Below are 26,661 nucleotides of genomic sequence, written 5' to 3'. Positions count from 1 at the left end.
GCATACTCAAACATTGGACAGTTGCCCAAATCCCCTCAATAGCTTACTTTCGAAATATGCTGAGAACCCAACTATTTACCGAACAAGTAGATGTCAGAATAGACGTGGGAAATAGGCTAAATCCATTTCTTCGGAAATGGCGTAGACTGATATTGACGTTCGAATTAGAAGTACAAAGACAAGTTCTGATCCCTTTCCGTAACACTGTATCATTCCTGGAAGACTCTCTGAGAGGGGAATGGAGTCACCTAGATGACTAAAGTTTGGACATTGCAGGTTGACCCCTACGTTTGTCTCTTCCCTTGATACCTTTTCTTTCTTTTTTTTTTTTTTTTTTTTTTTTTCTCACACCGGCTCATCGAGTGAGATGCAGGACATAGACTATCCTAGGCACTGAATAACTGTTGAATATAAGGGTAGGAGTAGTTTTCTGGGGTGGGGCACGATAGTGGGGAGAGAAGTGCTAATCTCCACATGGGCGGGGGGGCATGGGAGGGAGGAGGGGTAGGAGGGGGGGGAATGGGTTGAAAAGAGAAAAGTTTGAGAGCTGTATCCATGTGAAACCTTTATCATGTTGAAAGTCTACTTGGATTATAATATGGAATTAATGTTTCTAATCAAGATATGTTGAGAAGGAAGGACCGAGAAGGTCACATACTGTAAATATACTATTGCACTGTCTTACTCTGTATAAAATACTCAACTGACTTTATACTGTAACATGGAGATATTTGTTTGTATTTACATGTATGCCGCTCTCTCAATAAAAAGATTTGAAAAAAAAAAAAAATTCTAGGAATTCGAATTCTACTCCAATAGTAGCTCTTGGATTCACACCAATAACGATATTTACGCCATATCTTATGGTAAATCTTTCTAGTAACAGGCTTGCGAACCTGAATCATGGTCTCAATGACCGACTCAGAAAAACCACGTTTAGACAGAATTAAGCGTTCAATCTCCAAGCAGTCAGCTTCAGAGAAACAAGATTTGGATGAAGGAAGGGACCCTGAATCAGGAGGTCCTTCCTCAGAGGTAGTGTCCAAGGTAGGAGAGATGACATCTCCACTAGGTCTGCAAACCAGATCCTGCGAGGCCACACAGGGGCTATTAGAATCACCGACGCCCTCTCCTGTTTGATACGAGCAATAACTCGTGGAGTTGTGGAAGGAGAGCAAACGGAGGAAACAGGTATGCCAACCTGAAAACCCAAGGAACCGCCAGAGCATCTATAAGAATGGCCTGCGGATCTCTTGACCTTGAACCGTACCTTGGAAGCTTGGCGTTCTGACGGGATGCCATCAGATCTAACTCCGGCACCCCCCATTTGAGGACTAAGCTGGAAAACACCTCCAGATGGAGTTCCCAATCCCAGGAGGAAAAGTCTGTCTGCTCAGAAAATGTGCTTCCCAGTTGTCTACTCCTGGAATGTGGATGGCAGATAGATAGCAACTGTGGGTCTCTGCCCACTGAAGAATCCAAGTAAGCTTCTTCATGGCTAAGGAATTCCTCCCTGGTGATTGATGTAAACCACAGAGGTGCCCTGAGACAGATGTTCCTGTGAAATCCACCACAGGAGAGAATCACTTGACGACTGATCTAACTCTATTCTCTGAGATAGATCCATATGGTCACCATTCCATTGTCTGAGCATGCACAAGCATGAGCAAAAGGAATGATGTCCATGGAAGCCACCATCAGACCGATTACCTCCACACATTGAGCCACTGAAGAATTAGCAGAAGCCTGGAGAGGCAAGAGGAAATTATTTTGTTTTCCCTGACCTCTGTCAGAAAAATCTTCATCAATAGAGAATCAATTATGGTCCCTAAGAACACTACTCTTGTAGCAGGGGAAAGGGAGCTTTTTCCAGATTCACATTCCAGCCGTGGGAACGAAGAATAGACAACAATATCTCTGTGTGAGATTTTGCCAGTTGAAAAGATGGCGCCTGAACCAATAAGTCATCCAGGTAGGGTGCCACAGCAATTCCACGAGAACGGATCACTGCCAAAAACATAATTTATGCTTACCTGATAAATTTATTTCTCTTATAGTGTGTTCAGTCCACGGGTCATCCATTACTTATGGGATATATTCTCCTTCCCAACAGGAAGTTGCAAGAGGATCACCCAAGCAGAGCTGCTATATAGCTCCTCCCCTCACATGTCATATCCAGTCATTCGACCGAAACAAGACGAGAAAGGAGAAACTATAGGGTGCAGTGGTGACTGGAGTTATAATTTAAAATGTAGAACCTGCCTCAAATAGACAGGGCGGGCCGTGGACTGAACACACTACAAGAGAAATAAATTTATCAGGTAAGCATAAATTATGTTTTCTCTTGTTAAGTGTGTTCAGTCCACGGGTCATCCATTACTTATGGGATACCAATACCAAAGCTTAAAGTACACGGATGATGGGAGGGACAAGGCAGGAACATTAAACAGAAGGAACCACTGCCTGTAGAACCTTTCTCCCAAAAACAGCCTCCAAAGAAGCAAATTCTCTGCCAGACGCTTGTGTAAAAGAATAGACAGAGCAGAAATCTGTCCCTTTAGTGAACTAGCGGATAAGCCCTTTTCTAAACCCTCTTGTAGAAAAGACAATATCCTAGGAATCCTAACCTTACTTACATGAGTAACTCTTGGATTCACACCAATATAAATATTTACGCCATATCTTGTGGTAAATTTTTCTGGTAACAGGTTTCCGAGCCTGTATTAATGTATCAATAACCGAATCCGAAAACCCACGCTTTGATAGAATCAAGAGTTCAATTTCCAAGCAGTCAGCCTCAGAGAAATTAGGTTTGGATGGTTGAAAGGACCCTGAATTAGAAGGTCCTGCCTCAGGGGTAGAGACCATGGTGGACAGGACGACATGTCCACTAGGTCTGCATACCAGGTCCTGCGTGGCCACGCAGGCGCTATCAGAATCACCGATGCTCTCTCCTGTTTGATCCTGGCAATCAGCCGAGGTAGCAACGGAAAAGGTGGAAACACATAAGCTATGTTGAAAACCCAAGGGGCTGCTAGAGCATCTACCAGCACCGCTCCCGGGTCCCTGGACCTGGATCCGTAACAAGGAAGCTTGGCGTTCTGGCGAGATAGAGATCCAGTTTGCCCCAACGATGAATCAGTTGGGCAAATACCTCCGGGTGAAGTTCCCACTCCCCCGGATGAAAAGTCTGGCGACTTAAAAAATCCGCCTCCCAGTTCTCCACGCCTGGAATGTAGATCGCTGACAGGTGGCAAGAGTGAGACTCTGACCAGCGAATTATCTTCGAGACTTCCAACATCGCTAGGGAACTCCTGGTTCCCCCTTGATGATTGATGTAAGCCACAGTCGTGATGTTGTCCGACTGAAATCTGATGAACCTCAGTGTTGCCAACTGAGGCCAAGCTAGAAGAGCATTGAATATTGCTCTTAATTCTAGAATGTTTATTGGGAGGAGTTTCTCCTCCTGAGTCCACAATCCCTGAGCCTTCAGGGAGTTCCAGACTGCTCCCCAGCCTAGTAGGCTGGCATCTGTTGTTACAATCGTCCAATCTGGTCTGCGAAAAGTCATTCCTTTGGACAGATGAACCCGTGACAACCACCAGAGAAGAGAATCTCTGGTCTCCTGGTCCAGATTTAGCAAAGGGGACAGATCTGAGTAATCCCCGTTCCATTGACTTAGCATGCATAGTTGCAGCGGTCTGAGATGTAGGCGCGCAAATGGCACTATGTCCATTGCCGCGACCATTAAGCCGATTACTTCCATGCACTGAGCTACTGATGGGCTTGGAATGGAGTGAAGGACACGGCAAGCATTGAGAAGCTTTGATAACCTGGACTCCGTCAGGTAAATCTTCATCTCTACAGAATCTATAAGAGTCCCTAGAAAAGGGACCCTTGTGAGTGGTAACAGAGAACTCTTTTCCACGTTCACTTTCCACCCATGCGACCTCAGAAATGCTAGAACTATCTCTGTATGAGACTTTGCATTTTGAAAACTTGACGCTTGTATCAGAATGTCGTCTAGGTACGGAGCCACCGCTATGCCTCGTGGTCTTAGTACCGCCAGAAGAGAGCCCAGAACCTTTGTAAAAATTCTCGGGGCCGTAGCTAACCCGAAGGGAAGCGCTACAAACTGGTAATGCCTGTCTAGAAAGGCAAACCTTAGGTACCGATAATGATCTTTGTGAATCGGTATGTGAAGGTAGGCATCCTTTAAATCCACTGTGGTCATATATTGACCCTCTTGGATCATGGGTAGGATGGTCCGAATGGTTTCCATCTTGAACGATGGAACCCTTAGGAATTTGTTTAAGATTTTTTAAATCTAAGATTGGTCTGAAGGTTCCCTCTTTCTTGGGAACCACAAACAGATTTGAATAAAACCCTTGCCCCTGTTCCATCCGCGGAACTGGGTGGATTACTCCCATCACTAAGAGGTCTTGTACACATTGTAGAAATGCCTCTTTCTTTACTAGGTTTGTTGATAACCTTGACAGATGAAACCTCCCTTGTGGAGGAGAAGTTTTTAAATCCAGAAGGTATCCCTGAGATATAATCTCCAACGTCCAGGGATCCTGTACATCTCTTGCCCAAGCCTGGGCGAAGAGAGAGAGTCTGCCCCCCACTAGATCCGTCTCCGGAAAGGGGGCCCTGACTTCATGCTGTCTTAGGGGCGGAAGTAGGCTTTCTGGCCTGCTTGCCCTTGTTCCATGACTGGTTGCCTTTCCAACCCTGTCTGTAACGAGCAGTAGTTCCTTCCTGTTTTGGAGCGGAGGAAGTTGATGCTGCTCCTGCCTTGAAATTACGAAAGGCACGAAAATTAGACTGTTTGGCCTTCGATTTGGCCCTGTCCTGAGGAAGGGTGTGGCCCTTACCTCCAGTAATGTCAGCAATAATTTCCTTCAAGCCGGGCCCGAATAAGGTGTGCCCTTTGAAAGGAATGTTTAGTAATTTAGACTTAGAAGTTACATCTGCTGACCAGGATTTAAGCCAAAGCGCTCTGCGCGCCTGTATGGCGAATCCGGAATTTTTAGCCGTAAGTTTGGTTAAATGCACTACGGCATCCGAAACAAACGCATTAGCCAGCTTAAGGGTTCTAATCTTGCTCAGAGACTCATCCAATGGTGCTGTGCGAATCGCCTCTTCCAGAGACTCAAACCAGAATGCCGCTGCAGCAGTGACAGGCGCAATGCATGCAAGAGGCTGTAATATAAAACCTTGTTGAACATTTTCTTAAGATAACCCTCTAATTTTTTATCCATTGGATCTGAGAAAGCACAGCTATCCTCCACCGGGATAGTGGTACGCTTGGCTAGAGTAGAAACTGCTCCCTCCACCTTAGGGACCGTCTGCCATAAGTCTTGTGTGGTGGCGTCTATAGGGAACATTTTTCTAAATATCGGAGGAGGGGAAAAAGGCACACCGGGTCTATCCCACTCCTTACTAATAATCTCTGTAAGCCTCTTTGGTATAGGAAAAACGTCAGTACACACCGGCACCGCGTAGTATTTATCCAGCTTACATAATTTCTCTGGGATTGCCACCGTGTCACAATCATTCAGAGCTGCTAACACCTCCCCTAGCAACACGCGGAGGTTCTCAAGCTTAAATTTAAAATTTGAAATTTCTGAATCCGGTCTCCCCGAATCAGAACCGTCACCCACAGAATGAAGCTCTCCGTCCTCATGTTCTGCAAATTGTGACGCAGTATCAGACATGGCTCTCGTGTCATCGGCGCGCTCTGTCCTTAACCCAGAACTGTTGCGCTTGCCTCTTAACTCGGGCATATTGTATAATACTTCTTTCATAACATTAGCCATATCATGTAAAGTGATTTGTAAGGGCCTTGATGTACTTGGCGCCTCAATCTCATGCACCTCCCGAGCGGGAGACGAAGGTACTGACACGTGAGGAGAGTTAGACCGCATAACTGCCCCCTCGTTGTCTGGTGATAATTTTTTAATCGGTACAGATTGATTTTTCAAAGTAACATCAATACAATTGGTACACATATTTCTATTGGGCTCCACGACGGCTTTTAAACATAATGAACAAGCAGATTCCTCTGTATCAGACATGTTTAAACAGACTAGCAATGAAGCTAGCAAGCTTGGAAAATACTTTCAATAAGTTTGCAAGCAATATAAAAAACGCTGCAGCGCTTTTAAAAAATACAGTTGAGTAACAAAGAACTAATTCAGTTATAGTCAACAATTCTTTAAATGTATTAATTAGCAGAGGATTGCACCCATTAGCAACAGGATGACTAACCCCTCAGTACCCAAAAAAACTGATATCAAATTAATATTAAACGTTTTTATCACAGTCTAACACACTGTCACAGGTCTGCTGTGACTGATTACCTCCCTCAAAAACGAATTTTGAAGACCCCTGAGCTCTCTAGAGACGTCCTGGATCAAGGAGGAAGAAGCAGGAAGACTGTGATAGAATTTTAACTGCGTAACAAGGCGCTAAAAAGAGGCCCCTCCCGCTCATTTACAACAGAGGGAGACCTGCAGTTTCTTCTTCCAAATACTGCCTGAGATAGAAAAACAGCACACTCCGATGCCATTTAAAATAACAAACTTTTGATTGAAGAATAATTAAGTAAAAACTCCAACTCCTCCCGCGACCTCCTTCTTTGTTGAGGGTTGCAAGAGAATGACTGGGTATGACATGTGAGGGGAGGAGCTATATAGCAGCTCTGCTTGGGTGATCCTCTTGCAACTTCCTGTTGGGAAGGAGAATATATCCCATAAGTAATGGATGACCCGTGGACTGAACACACTTAACAAGAGAAAGAGCCCCCAGAACCTTTAAAACAAATTCTGGGAACCGTGGCTAGACCAAATGGAAGGGCCACGAACTGGAAATGTTTGTCCAGAAAGGCAAATCTCAGGAATCTGTGATGGTCCCTGTGAATAGGAACATGAAGATACGCATCCTTTAGGTCTATGGTTGTCATGAACTGACCCTCTTGTACTAAAGGAAGAATGGAGCATATAGTCTCCATCTTAAAGGATGGAACTTTGAGAACACTTCAAGTCTAGAATGGGACGGAAAGTTCCCTCTTTTTTGAGAACCACAAATAGGTTGGAGTAGAACCCGAGACCCTATTCCTCCACTGGAACTATCACTCCCAGGGAGGAAAGATGTTGTATAGATTACAAAAAGACCTTTCTTTATCTGGTCTGCAGATAATCTTGAGAGAAGGAATCTGCCTCTGGGAGGAAAAGTCTTGAATTCCAATTTGTAACCCTGCAATACTATGTGAACAGTCCAGGGATCTGGGACATCTCGTATCCAGGCTTGAGAGAATTGATTAAGTATGCCCCCCACCTCATCCGATCCCGGATCGTGAGAAAACCCTTCATGCTGATTTGGAATAAGCTGCGGGTTTCTTTAAATGTTTCCCCTTGTTCCAAGACTAATTGGGTTTCCAAGAAGACTTGGATTGTTCCTGCTTGGAAGAAGAAGGGGAAGGCTTTCCTCTGAAGTTACAAAAGGAACAAAATTTACTCTGAAGTCCTTTAGGCCTATTCTTCTTATCTTGAGGTAGAAAAAGACCCTTCTCCACCCATAATAGAGATAATTTCTGCCAAACCAGGTACAAACAAGGTTTTGCCCTTGTACGGAATCACCAGAAGCTTGACTTTAGAGGAAACGTCCGCAGACCAAGATTTCAACCATATTGCCCTGCATGCTACGACAGCGAAACTAGAAGTTTTAGCTCCTAGTCTAACAACCTGTAAAATGGCATCTGCAATAAAGGAATTAGCCAACTTAAGAGCGTTAATCCTATCCTGAATTTCATCCAAGGAAGTTTCTACTTGAAGAGAATCAGACAAGGCGTCAAACTAATAAGATGCCGCACTAGTCACGGTGGCAATACACACCGCAGGTTGCCATTGAACATAAATCTTTTTCAAATAAGCCTCCATCTTCTTGTCCATCGGATCCTTAAAAGAGCAGCTATCCTATATAGGAATAGTGGTTCTCTTAGCCAGAGTGGAAATGGCCCCTTCAACTTTGGGTACAGTATACCAAGGGTCTTTAATAGAGTCCTCGACAGGAAACATTTTCTTAAAAATGGGAGACGGAGAAAAAGACACCCCTGGTTTTTCCCATTCCTGTTAGCTAATCTCCGTAGCACGGTCTGGCACAGGAAAAACCTCATAAGTGGAAGGTTCATCAAAGAAACTATTAAGTTTACTAGATTTCTTAGGAGTGACAACGAAAGGGGTATCAGAAACGTTATGAAGTAAAGCCGGTCATGTGACCGCAACTGCCGAGCTCAAATTACTGCTGCGACACAGAGAGGCACTAAAAATAGCTTCCTGGTACATTGAGTACCAGAAATAAACGTTTTTTTCAAACCGGACAGTTTAACCCTTTCGTGACAGGGTTAAAGTGTCTACATCGGAACACCTGTTCCGATGTAGACAAATTGAAACTACGCGATCGTGCATACGATCGCGAGATTTCAATTATTGGATCGCATCTGGGGGGCGTCCCTACAACCCTAGGAACGCCCTCCAGACCGCGATCAAGTCCTTGAAGCGCAGAAGGCTTCAGGACAGCCGTTTGATATGACGTTCTATTCCGTCATAACGGCTTTAAAGCCCAGTGTAAATATGACGGAATAGAACGGCATAACGGCGTTAAAAGGTTAAAATGTTGCATCGGTTTATTTTAAAGCAAAGGGGAAATGAATAAGCTGCTGAAATAGAAAATTCAGCCTTACTTTCAGTTTAATCTTGTATTGTTTTATCAAGTAAATATGTGTCAGAAAATAAAGCCTACCCTTTCTTTTTAAAAGTTTAAATGTTAGTCTCACACATGCTACAGTGTAACCCATACAGCAGGATTATCTATGTCCCAATAAAAAAGCAGTGTCTTTTAATTTGTTAAGTGCATGGTCTCCCCAACTGGAAGAAAAAGCACAGATAGCTCAGCATGCTAAGGCACTGTGGTTGAGCTCTGTAGCAACCCAAGGGTTGCAGGTTCGATCCCTGGCGAGGTGCACTCAGCCTTTCATCCTTCCGAGGTCGATAAAATGAGCAGCACCTTGAGACCCTTACGGGTGATTAGCCGCGCTTTACAAGTACCCAATACAATACATACAATACCTGTTTCGTTGTCTGGCATGTAGACAGTTTCAAGGTATGAGAAGACACAGTTCTTCACAGAGACCTTTAAAAAGAAAGAACAGAGTAGCCAACTCTGGCTTTCTAAACTAGGGCAGCAATTGTTAGGAAAACTCAGTAAGTACCTCTTTACAAGTTCCTAACTGCTTTAAAGCCACCACTACCCGACTGCAAGGAATGACATGGAATACGGCTATACCCCAAAACTTGCTTGTAGATTAAATCAAAATTTTTCTTCAGACACCTAAACTTCACCTCCTCCATGCACCGAAGGCAAAGATAATGACTGGGGGTTGTGGGTAAGGGATTGATACTTAGCAGTTTAACTGTGGTGCTCTTTGCCTCCTCCTGCTGGCCAGGAGTGATATTCCCAACAGTAATTACTCAAGCTGTGGACTCACCATATCTTAGGAAAGAAAGGGGACAAAAACACAATTTATGCTTACCTGATAAATTTATTTCTCTTGTGGTGTATCCAGTCCACGGATCATCCATTACTTGTGGGATATTCTCATTCCCAACAGGAAGTTACAAGAGGAAACCCACAGCAGAGCTGTAATATAGCTCCTCCCCTAACTGTCATAGCCAGTCATTCGACCGAAAACAAGCCGAGAATTATAAATTTATCAGGTAAGTATAAATTGTGTTTTCTCTTGTAAGGTGTATCCAGTCCACGAATCATCCATTACTTGTGGGATACCAATACCAAAGCTAAAGTACACAGATGAAGGGAGGGACAAGGCAGGAACTTAAATGGAAGGAAACACTGCCTGTAAAACCTTTCTCCCAAATATAGCCTCCGAAGAAGCAAAAGTATCAAATTTGCAAAATTTTGAAAAAGTATGAAGCGAAGACCAAGTCGCCGCCTTGCAAATCTGTTCAAAAGAAGCCTCATTTTTAATGGCCCAAGTGGAAGCCACAGCTCTAGTGGAATGAGCTGTAATCCTTTCAGGAGGCTGCTGTCCAGCAGTCTCATAGGCTAAGCGGATTAAGCTTCCTAGCCAAAAAGAAGGAGAGGTTGCCGAAGCCTTTTGACCTCTCCTCTATCCAGAGTAGACAACAAACCAAGCAGATGTTTGACGAAAATCTTTAGTAGCTTGTAAGTAAAACTTTATGGCACAGACCACATCCAGATTGTGTAACACAAGGATGGAACCACAATCTCTTGATTGATATTCTTGTTAGATACCACCTTAGGTAAAAACCCAGATTTGGGCCGCAGGACTACCTTATCCGTATGAAAAATCAGATAAGGAGAATCACATTGTAAGGTAGATAACTCGGAGACTCTACGAGCCGAGGAAATAGCTACCAAAAAAAGGACTTTCCAAGATAAAAGTTTGATATCTATGGAATGAAGAGGTTCAAACGGAACTTCTTGAAGAACCTTAAGAACCAAGTTTAAGCTCCATGGTGGAGCAACCGGTTTAAACACAGGCTTGATTCTAACTAAAGCCTGACAAAAAGCCTGAACGTCTGGAACATCTACCAGACGCTTAACTAGCTGACAATCCTTTTTCCAAACCTTCTTGGAGAAAAGATAATATCCTAGGAATCCTGACCTTACTCCATGAGTAACCCTTGGATTCACACCAATAAAGATATCCACGCCATACCTTATGGTAAATTTTCCTGGTGACAGGCTTTCGTGCCTGTATTAAGGTATCAATAACTAACTCGGAGAAGCAACGCTTTGATAAAATCAAGCGTTCAATCTCTAGGCAGTCAGCCGCAGAGAAATTAGATTTGGATGGTTGGAAGGACCCTGAAGTAGAAGGTCCTGTCTCAGAAGCAGAGACCATGGTGGAAAGGATGACATGTCCACTAGATCTGCATACCAGGTCCTGCGTGGCCATGCAGGTGCTATCAGAATCACTGATGCTCTCTCCTGCTTGATCTTGGCAATCAGTCTAGGGAGCAGAGGAAACGGTGGAAACACAGAAGCCAGGTTGAAAGACCAGGGCGCTGCTAGAGCATCTATCAGTGTCGCCTTGGGATCCCTGGACCTGGATCCGTAATACGGAAGCTTGGCGTTCTGGCGAGACGCCATGAGATCCAGTTCTGGTTTGCCCCAACGATGAATCAGTTGTGCAAATACCTCCGGATGGAGTTCCCACTTTCCCGGATGAAAAGTCTGATGACTTAGAAAATACGCCTCCCAGTGCTCTACACCTGGGATATGGATAGCTGATAGGTGGCAAGAGTGAATCTCTGCCCAGCGAATTATTTTTGAAACTTCTAACATCTCTAGGGAACTTCTTGTTCCCCCTTGATGGTTGATGTAAGCTACAGTCGTTGTCCGACTGAAATCTGATGTACCTCAGAGTTGCTAACTGAGGCCAAGCCTGAAGAGCCTTGAATATCGCTCTTAGTTCCAGAATATTTATTGGAAGGAGAGACTCCTCCTGAGTCCACGATCCCTGAGCCTTCAGGGAGTTCCAGACTGCACCCCAACCTAGAAGGCTGGCATTTGTTGTTACAATTGTCCAATCTGGCCTGCGAAAGGTCATACCTTTGGACAGATGGACCCGAGATAGCTACCAGGGAAAAGAATCCCTGGTCTCTTGGTCCAGATTCAGTTGAGGGGACAAATCTGTGTAATCCCCGCTCCACTGACTGAGCATGCATAGTTGCAGCGGTCTGAGATGTAAGCGTGCAAACGGCACTATGTCCATTGCCGCTACCATTAAGCCGATTACTTCCATACACTGAGCCACCGAAGGGCGCGGAATGGAATGAAGAACCCGGCAGGAATTTAGAAGCTTTGATAACCCGGACTCCGTCAGGTGAATTTTCATTTCTACAGAATCTATCAGAGTCCCTAGAAAGGAAATTCTTGTGAGTGGGGATAGAGAACTCTTTTCCTCGTTCACTTTCCACCCATGCGACCTCAGAAATGCCAGTACTACGTCCGTATGAGACTTGGCAATTTGGAAGTTTGACGCCTGTATCAGGATGTCGTCTAAATAAGGGGCTACTGCTATGCCCCGCGGCCTTAGGACCGCCATAAGCGACCCTAGAACCTTTGTAAAGATTCTTGGGGCTGTAGCTAATCTAAAGGGAAGAGCTACAACTGGTAATGCCTGTCTTGAAAGGCAAACCTGAGAAACCGATGATGATCTTTGTGTATCGGAATGTGAAGATAAGCATCCTTTAGATCCACTGTAGTCATATATTGACCCTCCTGGATCAGTGGTAGGATGGTACGAATAGTTTCCATCTTGAACGACGGAACTTTGAGGAATTTGTTTAAGATCTTAGATCCAAAATTGGTCCACAAACAGATTTGAGTAAAAACCCTGTTCCTGTTCACTCCCATAACTAGGAGGTCTTGTACACAGTGTAAGAATGCCTCTCTCTTTATCTGATGTGCAGATAATTGTGAAAGGTGAAATCTCCCTTTTGAGGGGGAAGCTTTGAAGTCCAGAAGATATCCCTGGGATATAATTTCCAACGCACAGGGATCCTGAACATCTCTTGCCCACGCCTGGGCGAAGAGTGAAAGTCTGCCCCCTACTAGATCCATTACCGGATAGGGGGCCGTTCCTTCATGCTGTCTTAGAGGCAGCAGCAGGCTTTTTTGACCTGCTTACCTTTTTTCCAGGTCTGGTTTGGTCTCCAGACCGTCTTGGATTGAGCAAAAGTTCCCTCTTGTTTATTATTAGAGGAAGTTGATGCCGCACCTGCCTTGAAGTTTTGAAAGGCACGAAAATTAGACTGTTTGGCCCTAGATTTGGACCTGTCCCGAGGAAGGGCATGACCTTTTCCTCCAGTGATATCAGCAATAATCTCCTTCAAACCAGGCCCGAATAGGGTCTGCCCCTTGAAGGGAATGTTAAGTAGCTTAGATTTTGAAGTCACGTCAGCTGACCATGATTTAAGCCATAGCGCTCTGCGCGCCTGTATAGCAAAACCAGAATTCTTAGCCGTTAGTTTAGTCAAATGAACAATGGCATCAGAAAGAAAAGAATTGGCTAGCTTAAGTGCTCTAAGTTTGCCAAGTATGTCATCCAATGGAGTCGCTACCTGTAAAGCCTCTTCCAGAGACTCAAACCAGTACGCCGCAGCAGCAGTGACAGGGGCAATGCATGCAAGGGGCTGTAGGATAAAACCTTGTTGAATAAATATTTTCTTAAGGTAACCTTCTAATTTTTTATCCATTGGATCTAAAAAAGCACAACTGTCCTCGACAGGGATAGTAGTACGCTTTGCTAGAGTAGAAACTGCTCCCTCCACCTTAGGGACTGTCTGCCATAAGTCCTGTGTGGTGGCGTCTATTGGAAACATTTTTCTAAAAATAGGAGGGGAAGAGAACGGCACACCTGGTCTATCCCATTCCTTATTAATATTTTTTGTAAACCTTTAAGGTATTGGAAAAACATCAGTACACACCGGCACTGCAAGTATTTATCCAGTCTACACAATTTCCCTGGCACTGCAATGGAATCACAGTCATTCAGAGCAGCTAAAACCTCCCTAAGCAACACGCGGAGGTGTTCAAGCTTAAATTTAAATGTAGAAATATTAGAATCAGGTATCTTCCCGAGTCATTAACATCACCCACTGACTGAAGCTCTCTTTCGTCAGCTTCTGCATATTGTGAGGCAGTATCAGACATGGTTCTTAAAGCGTCAGTATGCTCTGCATTTTGTCTCACCCCAGAGCTATCTCGCTTTCCTCTAAGTTCAGGTAGTCTGGCTAATACAGCTGACAGTGTTTTATCCATGACTGCCGCCATGTCTTGTAAAGTAAATGCTATGGGCGCCCTAGATGTACTTGGCGCCATTTGAGCGTGAGTCCCTTAAGCGGGAGTCAAAGGGTCTGACACGTGGGGAAAGTTAGTCGGCATAACTTCCCCCTCGTCAGATTCCTCTGGTGATAAAATTTTTTTAAAAGACAGAAAATGATCTTTATTGCCTAAAATGAAATCAGTACATTTGGTACACATTCTAAGAGGGGGTTCCACCATGGCTTTTAAACATATTGAACAAGGAGTTTCTTCTATGTCAGACATGTTTATACAGACTAGCAATGAGACTAGCAAGCTTGGAAAACACTTTAAATCAAGTTAACAAGCAAATATAAAAAAAACATAATTTATGTAAGAACTTACCTGATAAATTCATTTCTTTCATATTAGCAAGAGTCCATGAGCTAGTGACATATGGGATATACATTCCTACCAGGAGGGGAAAAGTTTCCCAAACCTCAAAATGCCTATAAATACACCCCTCACCACACCCACAAATCAGTTTAACGAATAGCCAAGAAGTCGGGTGATAAGAAAAAAGTGTGAAAGCATAAAAAACAAGGAATTGGAATAATTGTGCTTTATACAAAAAAAAATCATAACCACCACAAAAAACGGTGGGCCTCATGGACTCTTGCTAATATGAAAGAAATTAATTTATCAGGTAAGTTCTTACATAAATTATGTTTTCTTTCATGTAATTAGCAAGAGTCCATGAGCTAGTGACGTATGGGATAATGACTACCCAAGATGAGGATCTTCCACGCAAGAGTCACTAGAGAGGGAGGGATAAAATAAAGACAGCCAATTCCGCTGAAAAATAATCCACACCCAAAATAAAGTTTAAATCTTATAATGAAGAAAACTGAAATTATAAGCAGAAGAATCAAACTGAAACAGCTGCCTGAAGTATTTTTCTACCAAAAACTGCTTCAGAAGAAGAATACACATCAAAATGGTAGAATTTAGTAAAAGTATGCAAAGAAGACCAAGTTGCTGCTTTGCAAATCTGATCAATCGAAGCTTCATTCCTAAACGCCCAGGAAGTAGAAACTGACCTAGTAGAATGAGCTGTAATCCTTTGAGGCGGAGATTTACCCGACTCGACATAAGCATGATGAATTAAAGATTTCAACCAAGATGCCAAAGAAATGGCAGAGGCCTTCTGACCTTTCCTAGAACCGGAAAAGATAACAAATAGACTAGAAGTCTTTCGGAAATTCTTAGTAGCTTCAACATAATATTTCAAAGCTCTAACTACATCCAAAGAATGCAGTGATCTCTCCTTAGAATTCTTAGGATTAGGACATAATGAAGGAACCACAATTTCTCTACTAATGTTGTTAGAATTCACAACCTTAGGTAAAAATTTAAAAGAAGTTCACAACACCGCCTTATCCTGATGGAAAATCAGAAAAGGAGATTCACAAGAAAGAGCAGATAATTCAGAAACTCTTCTAGCAGAAGAGATGGCCAAAAGAAAACAAAACTTTCCAAGAAAGTAATTTAATGTCCAGTGAATGCATAGGTTCAAACGGAAGAGCTTGAAGAGCCCCCAGAACCAAATTCAAACTCCAAGGAGGAGAAATTGACTTAATAACAGGTTTTTATACGAACCAAAGCTTGTACAAAACAATGAATATCAGGAAGAATAGCAATCCTTCTGTGAAAAAGAACAGAAAGAGCAGAGATTTGTCCTTTCAAGGAACTTGCAGACAAACCTTTATCCAAACCATCCTGAAGAAACTGAAAAATTCTCGGAATTTTAAAAGAATGTCAGGAAAAATGATGAGAAAGACACCAAGAAATGTAAGTCTTCCAGACTCGATAATATATCTTCCTAGATACAGATCTACGAGCCTGTAACATAGTATTAATCACAGAGTCAGAGAAACCTCTTTGACTAAGAATCAAGCGTTCAATCTCCATACCTTTAAATTTAAGGATTTGAGATCCTGATGGTAAAAAAGGACCTTGTGACAGAAGGTCTGGTCTTAACGGAAGAGTCCACGGTTGGCAAGAAGCCATGCGAACAAGATCCGTATACCAAAACCTGTGAGACCATGCTGGAGCCACCAGCAGAAAAAAACGAGCATTCCTTCAGAATCTTGGAGATTACTCTTGGAAGAAGAACTAGAGGCGGAAAGATATAGGCAGGATGATACTTCCAAGGAAGTGACAATGCATCCACTGCTTCCGCCTGAGGATCCCTGGATCTGGACAGATACCTGGGAAGTTTCTTGTTTAGATGAGAAGCCATCAGATCTATTTCTGAAAGTCCCCACATTTGAAACAATCTGAAGAAACACCTCTGGGTGAAGAGACCACTCGCCCGGATGTAACGTTTGGCGACTGAGATAATCCGCTTTCCAATTGTCAATACCTGGGATATGAACCGCAGAGATTAGACAGGAGCTGGATTCCGCCCATACCAGTATTCGAGATACTTCTTTCATAGCCAGAGGACTGTGTGTCCCTCCTTGATGATTGATATATGCCACAGTTGTGACATTGTCTGTCTGAAAACAAATGAACGATTCTCTCTTTAGAAGAGGCCATGACTGAAGAGCTCTGAAAATTGCACGGAGTTCCAAAATATTGATTGGTAATCTCACCTCCTGAGATTTCTCAAACCCTTTGTGCTGTCAGAAACCCCCATACAGCTCTCCAACCTGTCAGACTTGCATCTGTTGAGATCACAGTCCAGGTTGGAAGAAAAAAAGAAGCCCCCTGAACTAAACGATGGTGGTCTGTACCACGTCAGAGGGTGTCGAACAATCAGTTTTAAAGATATTAAATGAGATATCTTTGTATAATCCCGGCACCACTGGTTCAGCATACAGAGCTGAAGAGGTCGCATGTGAAAATGAGCAAAGGGGAACACGTCCAATGCAGCAGTCATAAGAACCTAGAATTTCCATGCATAAGGCTACCGAAGGGAATGATTGAGACTGAAGGTTTTGATAAGCTGAAACCAATTTCAGACGTCTCCTGTCCAACAGAGACAGAGTCATGGACACTGAATCTATCCGGAAATCTAAAAAAAGGGTTACTCTTGTCTGAGGAATCAACAAACTTTTTGGTTAATTGATCCTCCAACCATGTTCTTGAAGAAACAACACTCATAAAAAGCTGGAAAGGATCTTTCCATTGAAAATGAGCAAGGGGAATTGAATCCAATGCTGTTAAAACTTCTATGCATATATAGCAACTGAAGGAAATAATAGAGACTAAAGGTACCGACAGACGGAACCCAATACAAATTGTCCCTTGTCTGATAGAGACAAAGATAGTGACATAAACCATCTCGAAACCTAAAAAAAAGGTGACCCTTGTGTGAGGAATCAAGAGCTTTTGAAAAAAGATCCTCTAACTATGTCCTGAAGAGCAAGTGAAACATATGAGAATCCGCATCCTCAGGAAATAATCTGAATGAAAACAGAAAAATGAAGAATACGCATTTATTGTATCTAAAGAAAACAAATAATGCTATCAATGACCACAAAAAGGCAAAATAGTTTGAATAAAACTCCAAAACCCAGTTCCTAGAAAAGGAACTGGAATAAAAACCCCAGAAGATTCCAGGTCTGAGCAGCGCTTGAACCCCATGGGTACCCAGCCATGCCTCAACAGTATCCAAAATATATAGGACAGAAACACACTGAAAGAAAGTGTTAGCCTTACTGGAATAAAATCAAAGAAATTTGGACAAAATAGAACCAAATAAATTTCAAAGAAGTCTTAACCTGCCCCTTACCAGCCAAGCTGGAATACGGCACGTGCATCGCAACATTAGGGAGCTAATTTCGAACCCCAATTAAAAACATGTTACTTTGGAAAGAACTCAGGATTCGTTCCTTAAAAAGAACAACCAAACTAGTATAAGCTTAAAGTTTTAGTCTTAGGACAAAAGAAATATGGATTTTCTTTTTTTTTTTTTTTAAATCACAGAATTCTTCTAGCTAAAATAGCTAAAGACATAGATTAACCCTCATTTGCGAATATATTCAATAAAATGAAGACACAAATGAAATCATTAGCATGATAGTCCAGTTTAAAGGACCAGTCAAAACAGAGGACTTGCAAAATGCAAAACAACAAGACAAATGCAACGGCACCTAGTCTAGTAAATGTTGTCCCTTAACAATGCTAAAATAAATCATGATCTGATACTTGATCTTAAAGTAAACAGAAAAAATGAAGCAATTGCAATATCACAGGACCAAGAAAAGTACCTGATACTAAATAATTTTCCAAAAATAAGATACAACTATATAAAGGAAAATAAATACTATTTTGCTATAAAAACATTAGCATAATTAGTAGGAGTAGAGATAGCTCCAATAAATTGGAGAACCCTCCAAATTGAATTTAACTGCTGACAAAGAATATAGTTTAAAAATAAAAGAAAATTCTCAGCCTATTCCATTCCCTAGTATGGGGAATTGGAAAGAAAACCTCTGAAATCACAGAAGAAATAAAAAGGAAGAAATAGTGTCAGCTAGTCTTAAAGAACTAGTTACCTTAATATCCAAAATAATCAACACCTCTTCAACAAAGAACAAATGTACTTTAATAATAAAAAAATTATATAAAAAAGTAGATATGTTAGTGTCAATATCTGATGAAGAGAATTTCTGAAAGAGAAAAAAACATCATCAGAGAAGGATAAATCAGTATGTTGTTGGTCATTTGAAACTTCAATAATTAAAAAAGAAGTGAAAAAGACATAAAAATCGTATTAGAAGGCACGAAGTCAGACATAGCCTTAATCAGAAAAAATATTTCTTATAAATCTTCTAAACATTTCTTGCACTTAAGAATGGAAATGTATAAAGCATAAATACTAATGGAATCTGCATGTAAAAGTATATCAAAATAACAAACCATAGCTAAAGATAAACATTTATAACATTTAAAATAAATTAACTTAGCTTTGGTAGAACTGAAACTCAGTTAAGCATTTTTCCAGAAGTGGCTGCTGACTCAGGGACAAACGGAGACATCTTGCAATATGTAATAGAAAAAACAACATATAAAACAAAATTGATCAAATTCCTTAAATGACAGTTTCAGGAATGGGAAAAAATGCCAGTGAACAAGCTTCTAGCAACCAGAAGCAATAAATAATGAGACTTAAATAATGTGGAGACGCCCATATTTTTTAGCGCCAAAAAAGACGCCCACATTATTTGGCGCCAAAAATGACACCACATCCGGAACGCCGACACTTTTGGCGCAAAAAAACTTCAAAAAAATGACGCAACTTCCGGCGACGCGTATGACCCCGGAAACAGAAAAAAAAAATTGCGCCAAAAAAGTCCGCGCCAAGAATGACGCAATAAAATGAAGCATTTTCAGCCCCCGCGAGCCTAATAGCCCACAGGGAAAAAGTCAAATTTTAAGGTAAGAAAAAAATTGATTAATTCATATGCATTATCCCAAATATGAAACTGACTGTCTGAAATAAGGAATGTTGAACATCCTGAGTCAAGGCAAATAAATGTTTGAACACAAATATTTAGAACTTTATACAAAAGTGCCCAACCATAGCTTAGAGTGTCACAGAAAATAAGACTTACTTACCCCAGGACACTCATCTACAAGTAGTAGAAAGCCAAACCAGTACTGAAACGAGAATCAGCAGAGGTAATGGTATATATAAGAGTATATCGTCGATCTGAAAAGGGAGGTAAGAGATGAATCTCTACGACCAATAACAGAGAACCTATGAAATAGACCCCGTAGAAGGAGATCATTGAATTCAAATAGGCAATACTCTCCTCACATCCCTCTGACATTCACTGCACGCTGAGAGGAAAACCGGGCTCCAACCTGCTGCGGAGCGCATATCAACGTAGAATCTAGCACAAACTTACTTCACCACCTCCATAGGAGGCAAAGTTTGTAAAACTGATTTGTGGGTGTGGTGAGGGGTGTATTTATAGGCATTTTGAGGTTTGGGAAACTTTGCCCCTCCTGGTAGGAATGTATATCCCATACGTCACTAGCTCATGGACTCTTGCTAATTACATGAAAGAAACGGTACTGTGCCTTTAAGAGAAACAAATTTTGTCAGAATTTGAAAAACAGTGAAAAACAGTGAAAAAATGCAGTAAATCAAACGAAATGTTTACAGTGTATGTAATAGACTAGCAGAGCATTGCACCCACTTGCAAATGGATGATTAACCCCTTAGTTCAAAAAACGGATCAAAAAAACGAAATAGACGTTTTTTTAACAGTCACAACCAACTGCCACAGCAAGCTGTAGCCCTACCTTCCCCAATAAACGACTTTGGAAAGCCTTTGGGCCCTTTAGAGATGTCCTATAGCATTCAGAGGGCCTTTGAGGGAAGCTGGATGTCACAGTTTGTAATTTTAACTGCATCAACTGTAACTTTTATATTACAACAGTGGAAAGCCTCAGAAACTGTTTCTAGGCAAAATTTAAGCCAGCCATGTGGAAAAAACTAGGCCCCAATAAAGTTTTATCACCAAAGCATATATAAAAACAATTAAACATGCCAGCAAACGTTTTATATTGCAATATCATAAGGGTATTACCCCTGGGAGTAAGCATGATACCAGTCGTTATTAAATCACTGTATTCAGGCTTAAAGGGCCACTGTAAGTAAATATTTTCTATGCCTGTTACTAACTAACTACCCCAAATACACTTTTTATCAATAGCATTTCATTAACATATCTCTACCGTATATCAGAAATCTTGACTGCAAATTTAATTGTTTTCCAAACCCACTCCGTGGGTATCCTTTGCTCTGTACCAATCCGTTTACAATACCTAGGTTTCAAAATGGCGCTTTAAACACAAAGTTATTGGTTTAAGTATTTTGAACATGCAGTGCTGAAAATAGTGGGCAGGATAATGTGACATCATCGGCGAATACAAGATATAACTTTTGGAACGTTATGAAACTTCGATTTGGAGAAAATATAGGTCAGTAGGTTTTAATTAATGTTTATTAACTTTAATATGTTAGTTGTTTAGCTTAAAAATTATAACAGAAAGTAATCCTTTAACTTACATTAATCCGGTATCAGCAGCATTTTCTAGAGTTTTCCATCTCTAGAAAAAATTATAACTGCACATACCGGATAGCAGAATAAACTGCACGCCATTCTCTCGCTGAAGTTTTACCTCATCTGTGTAATCCCCTCAGACATATGCGAGAACAGCAATGGATCTTAGTTACAACCTGCTAAGATCATAGAAACCTCAGGCAGATTCTTCTTCTATTTACTGCCTGAGGAAAAATAGCACAACTCCGGTACTATTTAAAAATAACAAACTTTTGATTGAAGAAAATAAACTAGCTATATTTAACCACTCTCTCCTACAACGTCCTTGCTTGTTGAGAGTTGCAAGAGAATGACTGGCTATGACAGTTAGGGGAGGAGCTATATTACAGCTCTGCTGTGGGTTTCCTCTTGCAACTTCCTGTTGGGAATGAGAATATCCCACAAGTAATGGATGATCCGTGGACTGGATACACCTTACAAGAGAAATAAATACTTAAAGTATATTGCAAAGTTTTTTTTATATATACAATTTATATTAACATCTCAAAGTGTTTAATGTCCCTTTAATTTACATTAAATGTATTTGGAGTAGTTTATACCTACTTTTTACACATACCAATTCAATGTAGCCCCCTCTTGCCTCAGAACACATAAAGCCAAAGTGACACAAATACACTATAATCTCACTTGTTAAGTATTTCTTTGGTACGATTAACCTTCTCTAGTGTCTCAGGAAGTGCTGAACACAGACATGGACTTACAAACAATGGCCAGCTGTATACTTGGCCAGTTGTATACTTACGATGGATTTTCAATTCCACCTGTTTCTGTCTCTCTTAAAAAATGTGATATAAAGCGAATGCCCAGCATGCAATTAGAAATGAGATCCTTCAGTTAAAGAACAATGTCACCTTACTAAATGACCAATGGGGGCATGTAACTGAGATAATAGATCTACCTGTCGCCTTAATGAAGTAGCATCCACCAATGTCATGTCATCTAGATTTCCTTCCAGTGTGGAGTCTAAGGATGGTCCTCCGTACCTGGGGAGCATAATATCAATTAGTTTGGAAACACTGCACTAAATTAAGCTTGGTACATCAGTAGAACATCACAATTACAGACAACAAAAAAACAACACAGTTCTTCAGCTTTCCTATTGATATACCATGAGCAAACAAAAAATGTTAAATTTTGAATAGAGACACTGTTGCAATGCAGATGTATTAGCAAGTCTACTTTTAGTAAAAGTATGACTAAGCGATAGCTTATAAAGTGATAGTAAACTCTCCCCTTTTTGAAAACAGATCCGGAATGTAGTTTAATTCATCAGTTGTAATGAAGACGCGTCAAGTTACTTTTTAATATAGATATGAAATTCAAATACCCTGTGCTCTGCCGCCCAACTTAAAAAGTACATTTTTCTGTGCGCTAAAGGTTTGAATTGTTCTCCAATCAGCGCTCTAGCTACAACAAAAGTGCCATATGGGGACAGCGCTGATTGGAGAACAATTTAAACTTTTAGCTCACAGAAAAAATTGACTTCTGAAGTAGGAGGCGGAGCACGGGGTATTTGAATTTCTTATCTATATTAAAAAGCAACTAATAGCGCATCTTCGTTACACCAAATGACTGAAATTCCATCTAAAATATCACTAACATTCTGGGTTGGGTTTTAAAAAGGGGAGAGAGTTTACCATCACTTTAAAGTGATTGTAAAGTTTAAGGAATTAGTGCCCAGTATCTAAAAATAATCTTAAAAACAGTGGCACTTTAATTCATCAAACTTTATAAAGATGTTTCTTTTTTAAATACCTACCATTGCGTTATGGTAAGTTCAGTTATCCTCTGCCCACATCTCCTACTCTATTTAGCATATCAATGACGAATCTAGCTTCCTCCAATCGTTGCATGCCCCATGAGCTGGACGCAAAAGGGGGTACGCAATGATTGGAGGAAGTCGGATTCATCATTGATCTGCTCAATGTAGTCGAAGATGAGACATAAAAATACCTACATCAACTAAAAACTATGAGCTTTTTTTATTTGTTACATTTTGTAAAATTGTAATTTAAAAAAAAAAAAAAATAGTTGAAGTAATACATGCAAAATAAAAATATTAAAAACAGAAGCAAATAAAGAAACAATAAATAATAGTGTGTCTGTTCCTCCTCTAGAGGGAGCTGAAGGCATCACTACCTCCAGCATTAGGACTCCAGTGTAATTCTCAGGTGAGTATAGCAGGGTGCAATGAGAGCAGTGGAAACTGCTGGAGTTGGTGCTGCTTTTGGCATTTTCCAGAATAGGAACAGACAATATTTATTAAAGTGACAGTCAACACTAAAATTGTTATTGTTTAAAAAAAAAAAGATAATACCTTTACTACTTATTCCCCAGCTTTGTACAGCCAACATTGTTATATTAAAGTGAATGTCACTATTGATAAATCAGTGCCCGTTTTTTATAAATCCTATTAAAATTCATTAAACTTTACATTTCACTTGTTTTGTTAAAATACTTACCTTTTAATCTTGAAAGCCCCTCCAGCGCTTCCCCCTCCTGCCGCTCGTCACTTCATACATCAGAAATGACGAATACTACATCCTCCAATCACGGCTTCCCCCCCAGCCAGATTCATCATTTTTGACATATGAAGAGGCTTGCGACAGGCGGGGGAAGCGCGGGAGCGGCTTTCAAGATTAAAAGGTAAGTATTGTAACAAAACAAGTGAAATGTAAAGTTTGATGAATGAAAGTGCCCCTGTTTTTAATAGGGTTTTTTAAAAACCGGGCACTGATTTATCAAACTTGACATTCGCTTTAAAGGGACACTAAACCCAATTTATTTATTTCATGATTCAGGTAAATCATGCACTTTTAAGCATCTTTCTAATTTACTCCTATTATCAATTTTTCTTTGTTTTCTTGCTATCAAGAAAACGTTCAGACCCTAGACAGAACTTGTTTATTGATGCTGTCCAGTCAGCAAGGACAACCCAGGTTGTTTACCAAAAATGGGTCGGCATCTAAACTTACATTCTTGCTTTTCAAATAAAGATACAAAGAGAATGATGAAAATTTGATAATAGGAGTAAATTAGAAAGTTGCTTAAAATTGCATGCTCTATCTGAATCCCGAAAGAAAAATTTGGGTTCAGTGTCCCTTTAATATACTTTTTAATACTTAAACCTCTAAATTGGGAGAAAGACGCAGTTCTAGGGAGCTCTGACTAATTGACTGCCTAAAACTTAAGAAACTACACTTAAATCAGTCAACTTTGGCTCTTTAAAGTTTTCTCACACCGCAGAGTCAACATCTAAGCCAATTAACAGAATAAAACCTGGGGATTCCTTCTCCTCTTCTCCAAACAGCGCACATAGAGGCCTTCCGTCTGCCGACGACCGTCGGAGGGATGGGGCTCCACTCCGGCGCTGCTTTCGTCCATCTGCATACTGCAACCAGCTGGATCCAGCCTGCACATCCTCCTCAGAGATGTATCCACCGGTTTCTTATAAAACTGGCAGAGGGTTCTGTGGTGAAGGGAGGCAGACCGCTTCATAAGACCAGAGATGGGTATATACCGGCCTTCCCCTGCGTAGCCTAAAGGGTCACAACGTAATCTCCATACACAGGGGCCCTCTATAACCCCAGATCTGGACAATAAAAATTGAATAAGGCGCTACCTGCCCACGTGGTCCTCTAGCTTGAGTGGGGGCCTTCAACTAGCAGCAGGAAATCACTAGCCCTATAACTACGTAGTAGCCTATACACAGGTTCTACTCCACTAACCTCACACTGTTTTGCTGGTCCTTTGCAGGGAAGATTTACCTCATTGTAGTTGTGGACTATCTAGAGATCCCAGGCCCTCTCATCAGACCTTTTTGGGCCCGATCTGGATTGGTGGGCCTCTTAGCAAGTAAAGTTTCGGGAGGAAAAGCGCCATTTTGACTCTCGGCCTAGACCTGTAGACGCCAATTTACAGCAGTATAACTTTGAGAAGCCGTCTAGGCTGTTCAGAAGAGCCATTTTGGGGTTTGTAATCCATGCCCTGACAGCAGCTTAATACAGATTAGTCTCTCACAGAATCTCCACGTTTACCATCTACCCACTACCTATCCTGGTATTTCAGCTTGTTGGCCTATACACAGGAAAGTTATAGGGAAGGTTTTTGGAGGATTCTTTTGTCACCTGATGTGAGACAGCTATCAACATGGAAGTTATTTGAGTAATAAGTGGGGCAGTGTGACAAGACCTTATAAGCATGGAGTTAAAAGATGCAACTAGTACAATAATAGCTGCATGATTGTCTGTGAGCCCTTCCCCTGCCCTCCCCTCGTACACCCAGAGAGCAGAGCGTTGGTAACATTACAGGTTCCTTCAACCCAAGCTAATTGTGATTATAGGGCCTATCCTTCTACATATATCCTCACATTGCAAGGTAGAAATAGAGAGGCACACTTGGGAGGCAAGATGAAAAACAAGACCCAAATGGTTAGACTGCCTATCTAGGTCGCATGCCAAGCAGAAAGTGTCAGAGAAAAGTGCACACAATATAGTAGATAGCCCTACCGCAAGCTCTAGTGAAAGCCAAACCACACATTCTCTTGATACATCAAACACAGAACTCTTGTCTCAAATCAAAGTTCTCTTACATGAGGAACTAAAATCAGCCCTTTTAGATCTCAAGCAAGACATCAAGGGTATTGGTAATCAAACTTCTGAAATAGAGGAGCGTCTTGACAATATATCAGACGAAATGCCTTCAATACAAGCATCACTGCAAGAACATTCAGAACACATAATCAAGTTGGAGGCTCAGATTGAAGATATGGAGAACCGATCTAGGAGATCCAACTTAAGAATAAGAAACCTTCCGGAGTCCTATAAGAAACTACAAGAAAAAGCTATGGCGATTTTCCAAAAATTGACACCGGGAGTCTGAGACTGATATGCTACTAATGGACAGAAATCACAAAGCTTTATCCAAGCCTCAAAACAACATGGCCAGAGATGTAGTGGTTAAGCTCAACTATTTCCACAAAGAGTGTATTCTAAAGGCAGCAAGAGCTCAACAAAAAAAATGAATATGAGGGCCACCAGATACAAATTTACACGGACCTTGCACCTATTACACTCAAAAAGGAGAGATATGAGACCAATTACATTAGCCCTTAATAAGGCGCACATCAGGTACCGTTGGAACTTTCCTTTCAAGCTAATCTTCAATCATCAGAACAACGTTTACTCCTGCTCATCAGTAGAGGACGGCTTCTTTATCCTTGTGAAACTACAGATACAAGTAGAAAATCCAATACCTACAACACCCACAATCCAGCATCAGAAGTCCTTTCAGAGAGGATCGACCCCAGTGGGAAAATCCCGAAAGTCAAAAAAGCCTAAGCCAAAAAAAATTACCCCTGATTCTGAAAATTCACAGATCAATGATGATGAAGCATCAAGCCCAAATAGACAGTAAGATGTAGAATGCAGGTTTTGCAGAACTGAATATGGGGTTTTGATTCCCCTATACCTACTTTGTTTTATTCACAGGTTCAATTCACATTTGTGTTCATGTTTGAATGTTTACCTAGCTTAAGAAGTTTATACTGATATGAATCCGATAAAACTCCTTGGGCAACATAGGAGTATTAATCTCTCTGGTTATCCCTTAACCTTCCCTCCTCCCCACTCCCACCCCTACCTTTTCTCCCCTCACAGAC

General features: G+C 41.3%; 1 protein-coding gene across 4 annotated transcripts in view; it reads right to left on the bottom strand.

Moving 5' to 3' along the window:
- MFF (mitochondrial fission factor) overlaps positions 1-26,661 on the bottom strand; it is a 140,243-nt gene that overhangs the window by 25,705 nt on the left and 87,877 nt on the right. For all 4 annotated transcript variants that reach the window (XM_053709839.1, XM_053709841.1, XM_053709842.1 and 1 more), the window contains one exon: positions 21,901-21,985. In XM_053709839.1, coding sequence (XP_053565814.1) covers positions 21,901-21,985 — 85 coding nt within the window. The remainder of the gene's footprint in view (positions 1-21,900; positions 21,986-26,661) is intronic.

The sequence above is a fragment of the Bombina bombina genome, chromosome 4 (genome assembly GCF_027579735.1).
Source record: "Bombina bombina isolate aBomBom1 chromosome 4, aBomBom1.pri, whole genome shotgun sequence".
In the NCBI taxonomy this organism is placed as follows: domain Eukaryota; kingdom Metazoa; phylum Chordata; class Amphibia; order Anura; family Bombinatoridae; genus Bombina; species Bombina bombina.
This window is presented reverse-complemented; position numbering and strand designations above follow the sequence as displayed.